At 36.1% G+C, this 6,140-nt stretch overlaps 1 protein-coding gene across 1 annotated transcript in view; it reads right to left on the bottom strand.

Moving 5' to 3' along the window:
• The window catches only part of SNTG2 (syntrophin gamma 2), a 698,933-nt gene that overhangs the window by 248,930 nt on the left and 443,863 nt on the right, over nt 1-6,140 (bottom strand). Inside the window, exons 10-11 of the mRNA XM_007948127.1 lie at nt 2,374-2,503; nt 793-831 (exon numbers count right to left, since the gene is read on the bottom strand). Of these exons, the coding sequence (XP_007946318.1) occupies nt 793-831; nt 2,374-2,503 (169 nt within the window). The remainder of the gene's footprint in view (nt 1-792; nt 832-2,373; nt 2,504-6,140) is intronic.

Genomic DNA, 6,140 nt, shown 5'->3' with positions numbered 1-6,140 from the left:
TATGCACAGGGAGATAGCTCAGGGTGCAGAAGAGTATGGAGGGATGGACACTGGGAGGAGGTAACTATGGGGAGGAAGTGGGAGGGGAGCTGTTGCATTGCAAATTTTGGTCAATGACATGAGACAAAGTATATGTGAACTGCTGTATGAAAAGTGAATTTACTTTGTAAATCTTCACCCAAATCAAAATAAAAGTTAAAAAAAAAAAAGTCAGAAGAAGTGCCATGAACAAATTGTTATGATTACATACGTAAGAATTAACAACAACAACAAAAAAGATTACTGCCTTGAAAACTATAAGAAACTCTGATGTCATAGGGCCTAAGGCATTTGACTGCTAACCAGAAGGGTGATGTTTCAAACCCACCAGCCACTCCATGGAAGGGAGACTGGGCATTCTACTTCCATAAAGGCTTACTGCCTCAGAAACCAAAGAGCATTGCTATTAGAATCCACTCGATGACATTGAGTTTGGTTTTTTGGTAATAGAAACTATTTGGAGCATTTCTGCAATGTCCTACAGGGTTGATATGAATTGAAATCAGCAAAACATAACTGCTAATGAATAAATAATTTATAACATGGCAAACATACAGGATCAGAACTATTTCTCTTTTCCTGCTTCCACTATAAATGAATAGTTTAGAGTTAACATGGAGGGAATGAACTCCAACTTCAGTCTTATTTGTACAAATGTATCAGTATCAAAATTTTCCAACACAAATTTCCAAAACAAGAAGAGGTTACTTTTGGGAATTTGTTATTTTTCAACATATAAAACACAAATCGTACCTGGTCACAAGGAGAACAGCATTTGTTGGCCATTTTCATCTGTAGAGAGAGGATAATAAGGAGTCAGTGTAAGTGTATTCCTGTCATGATTTTTTCAATCTGTCTAATTGGCAGCAGAAATTAATTAGCTACATAAGTGTCCTTGGAAGCAAAGTGTCCTTTAAGATGTATTTCTTATATGAAAAGCAAATCAGAGTAAATACAAATGTATGGAAGCAATTCTCATAGTAAGAAAAGCCTATGCTAGCATATTTAAAGGAGCTCTGGTGGCATAGTGTCTAAGGCATTTGACTGCTAACCAGAGGCTGGCAGTTCAAACCCACCAGTCACTTCTTCAAAGGAAGACTGGGCAATCTACTTCCATAGTGATACCATCTCGGAAACCTAAGGAGGGGTTGCTATGAGTCAGATCCAACTAGATGGTAGTGAGTTTGGTTATAGGAACACTGGTGGCATACTGCTTAAGACATTTGACTGCTAATCAAAAGGCTGGAGGTTCAAAACCTTTTTAAAAAATTAGCATTTTATGTAAGCTATGGGATATTGTTGTTGTTACATGTCATCAAGTCAGATCCAACACTTAGCGACCCCTCCTTGGGTTTCCGAGACAGTATCAGATGTTTAAATCTCAGTATCTGAAAAAAAATGATTGCTGTTTTACATAATTTTAGGAAACTAAAATGATAATATTTCACATTTGTTCCTTTCTTTAGTTCTCCTAACAATCCTGTGAGGTAGACACTATGTTCAAAAATTTTACCACTGAGGAAATGGAGGCCAGGAAAACAACATGCCCAACACCACACAGGTGGAAAATGGAGGAACTTGGTTACAAAACCAAATTTCCAGTTTTCAAAAATTTGCTGTTTTGCAAATCTCTGCTTTGCCTAGGAGAAATAATGTGTGAAAATCACCTAAAAATGAAGAACTCTTATAAACTCATTTTTGTAAATGTCAATTTCTTCCTTCTATCCATCCAGATACCTTGAAATTCAAAATGTCAAATTTGAGAACTGAAATCTTAGAGGGGATCTGGTGCTTCCTTTTATAAATGAAGAAAGAAACCTTCTGAGGTCTCTAGTGTAGAAATCTAACAAATTGCTAATTCCCCCAATACTTAATTTTATTCAATTAAATTCTGTTTAGCAACTATCAGGAACAACACAAGTATGAATAAGAAGTTGGGTAAAGGGATGTGGAATGAATGGCAGGGTTCTGCTGTAGAAAGAGGTTGTGCCTGGCTAGTCACATGGTGAGATTTCAAAGATTCCCTTGTTCCAAACACTTCCAGCCATAGATTGGCAACTGAAATAGAAGCAGAAACAGGGTTGCAAATATTGGGCAAATACTGGGATAGAATAAGAACAAGAAAATTAGTCAAAAGCCAAATCTGACTAAGGCATAGTCCTTAATTTTTATTCCTTTGATTTAGATACTTGATTCATTGAAATAAGTACATATTCTTTGATATTACTGTCATAGACAATTGCATTTTAGTTAATCATAAATAATAAAAATGTAAATTATTTTTCATGTATGACAAATTAAAGGTTTAGGTGGTGGAAAAATCTTTATGCTTACATTTTGAAGGGTTAGATCACTAATATTTGCTGATACTGCTTTCAGCCAGTCAGCACTCTCCTGGGCTGTGTAGAACTGAAGAATTCCACTGCTGACTCCATCCAGAGCCAGCACTTCAAATGTATTTGACCTGCAGGGAAGAGGAAAAAGTGACATTGTCCAGGGAGTTATGACAGAGTTCAACTACATTCTTAGTTGGCTCCAGCTCCATTTCTATGCAAATAGTGAGTGGAGCAGAGAACAATGTTTTAATCAGTAAGTGTCCATTAGAGTTATTCTTAGTATTTATCTATTATTCATTGTAGAAAAAACACCAGAAAATCGCAATCATATACCTAACATGCTTTAGAGAGTATATTAAATAAGTTTACTATAATTAAATTCTGAACTCTCAAACCCCTATGATCAAGAGCCATTTCTAATTCAATAAAACTATGAAAGGCAGTTCATATAGGAAATAACTGTTGCTCTGGAAAATTTGGAGATATTGTTTTGTAGGAGCCTTAGTAATAATTCTTACAAAGTCTATTTATTATAATACTTAAAGCTCTTGACACAATGATGATGGTGCGGATCAAGCATCATCACTCAGCGTTTATGATATTTTATGACCACACATTTAGTTTTGATTTACAATAGAGCTTTTGCAGAAGTTGTTTCTCCTCTTTTTAAAAGGAAATTAACTTACCACAAACCTAACCGTGGAAAACTATTTATAACAGTAAAGTGATTGCCTGCAATTCAGTTGTTCTTCTTCCCTATCATACAAAGTGTTTTAAAAAAATTATTTACATTAAAACTATTGGTAGCATAGTGCCTAAGGCACTTGACTGCTAACCAGAAGGCTGGTGGTTCAAACCCACCAGCCACTCCTCGGAAGGAAGGTTGGGCATTCCTACTTCTGTAGTGATACTGCCTCGGAAACCCAAGGAGGGGTCGCTATGAGTCAGGGCCAACTCAATGGCAAACAACAACAACAACAATTTACAAGGAAGAAATGCCATTTAAATTAGTGTTCATTCTTTTAAGGAAACATCTATTATTCCATGTAGTCTATATTAAGGAGTAAAAAATAATTGAAAGGTAAAAAAATGTAACAAAGCAATCATTTTTGAAAAGAAGACTCACACTGAATTATATTTTAATAATCTCTCAGAAGTGAGGTTAGCATAGTTTTATTACAGGATAGACTTAAGAGAAGGAGTAGGAAATGGAGATATTATAAAACAATTTTACATATTCTCAAGCCAAATCTATGTGATAAGAGTTCCTTTGATTACAAAATATTGCCTTTCAAACACAGATATCCTTTCCTAAGGAGCCATGGTTGCACACTGTTTAAGTGTTTGGCTGCTAACCAAAAGACGCAGTTCTAACCCACCAGCTGCTTTGTAGGAGAAAGATGTGGCAATCTGTTTCCATAAATATTACAACCTTGAAAACCCTATAGGCCAGTTCCATTCTGTCCTTTAGGGTCACTATATATCAGGAGCTCCGGTAGCATAGTGCCTAAGGCACTTGACTGCTAACCAGAAGGCTGGTGGTTCAAACCCAAAAGCCACTCCTCGGAAGGAAGATGGGACAATCTACTTCTGTAGTGATACTGCCCCAGAAACCCAAGGAGGGGTCACTCTGAGTTGGGTCCGACTTGACGGCACATAACAACAACAGCAACAACATATGTCAGAATCAACTAGATGGCAATTTTTTTTTTTTTTTTAAGAACAATTCACACCTTAATTTGCATTGTTTGAAGAAAATATAAGGTTGATCTACTTCTAGGTGATTTTTCTCCTTGATGGGATATAAAAAATGATACATGAGGTAATTTTTGAGCACTCATAACTTTGAGGGATAATAAACCTGAAAAGGGACAGGATCATGTAAAGTCAGAAATGACAGAGAGAAGATGCCTCAATGTGAGAAAAAGGGCAAGATATTTTTTTCTGTCTTTGCACACATAGCTCTAATTACTTCTTTCTACCTTGTCTGCCTGGTGAACGCCTATTCATCTCTAAAATTTTGACCTTCAGAATTTATCATTTCTCTGTTATGCCTTCTTAGAGTCTTCTATGTCTCTGTTATAATAAATTAATCCCTCCTCTGTGCTGTGTTGTACCATAGAAAAATTATATTCTAGCTTGTATTTAGGTCATGATAACAACACTACATATTATTCTAACTGTAATGGGAAGCCACTGGAGAACTTTGAATAGAGAACTGATATTATCTGAAATACTTTACCAGAAACTTTATAGCTGAGGAGTTAAAAATAAGCTAAAAGAGGCAAGAGAAAAAACAGCGAGACAAATTAATAGTCCATTGTAAGAACTAATGCTTGGTGGAAACTCAAGGTAACAGCTGTGCAATGGTGAGTATTTCTATTTGTAGAACCAACAAGACATGAAGATTGCAGAGATTTGAGCTGAACTGAATCACAGCTAAAAACAGGTGTAATTTAGTACAACTAACTCACTAGGGAACAACAACAACAACAAAAAAACAGCAATGCAAATTCTGACGCCAGTAGTTCAATAGTAACAGACAAAGTTCTAGAACCTCTAGTTAAGTCTGGCCTTCTCAATTGCTGGTCTTTGACTGTATCTATCTGGAAGAAGAAATTCCCTCACAAGGAATCCACTTAAGACCTGGCCCAATAATGATGTCAGAACTCAATACTACAGAAGTTTTTTTGACTTGCTCATTATTGTCATATTCCAAAGACTGCTCTCAGAAGAATGTTTGATATAAAACCAGGTACCATTTCAAGTCCTTGTATTGTGCTCATTGTAAAGCATTTCTGACTCTAAAAAATATTGGAAGGTTTTGTTGTCGTTGTTTTTTAACATGGTGTGATAGTACCCACAAATTAGTTGTTCAGTACATATTGAAAGACTAACAGTAAATATTGAGAGATTGATCTCTCTCTGTATATATTTGTTGTCTAAATATCCACTAGTTGTCATTAAGAGAAATGGTAACTAAAAAATTTGATCATGGTCATCATTTCTCAACTTTGTTAATGTTAATTTGTGTAAACATTATAGAAAAGAACATTGAACAGAATTTAATGTTTAAAAATGAAAGGTAAATCAATTAGGTTATTATTGACAACAGACAAGTCCCATAATTTCTAGGAAACAGAATTCAGGAATTATGATTTTTAGATACATTTCCTATTGATTTATAGCACACAAAGAGAAAAGTACACAAAATAAAAGTGTATAATTCAATAAACACTCTTGATCTTAATACATGTGGTTGAATATCAGATCAAGAAACAGAACTTTAATATAATCCCAAAAGTCCCCTCATGATCCTTTCTCCTTGTTGTTGTTGTTGTTATGTGCCGTCGAGTCAGACCCGACTCATAGTGACCCCTGATTGGGTTTCTGAGGCAGTATCACTACAGAAGTAGATTCCCCAACCTTCCTTTTGAGGAGTGGCTGGTGGGTTTGAACCACCAGCCTTCGGGTTAGCAGTCAAGTGCCTTAGGCACTGCACTACCAGAGCATCTCACCCCTACTCCCACCAAAGGTGATTAATGGAGTTTTTAATTCTCATAGAAATCTGAATTCTGTGGAGGTTGAGATGACCCACAGACGTCATCTGAAATGTATCTGAAACTTGAGCCTTGAGAAAGCTAGTTTTCTTAAAATTCACCTTTAAATCAAACAATGTTGTTGTTGTTGTTGTTATGTGCCGTCGAGTCGGCCCCGACTCATAGCGACCCCTCCCTGGGTTTCCGAGGCAGTTATCACTACGGA

This window comes from Orycteropus afer, unplaced genomic scaffold (genome assembly GCF_000298275.1).
Source record: "Orycteropus afer afer isolate SDZICR_OR568_19922 unplaced genomic scaffold, OryAfe1.0 scaffold00204, whole genome shotgun sequence".
In the NCBI taxonomy this organism is placed as follows: domain Eukaryota; kingdom Metazoa; phylum Chordata; class Mammalia; order Tubulidentata; family Orycteropodidae; genus Orycteropus; species Orycteropus afer.
The sequence above is the reverse complement of the archived record's forward strand: the minus strand, read 5'-3'. Positions and strand labels throughout refer to the sequence as shown.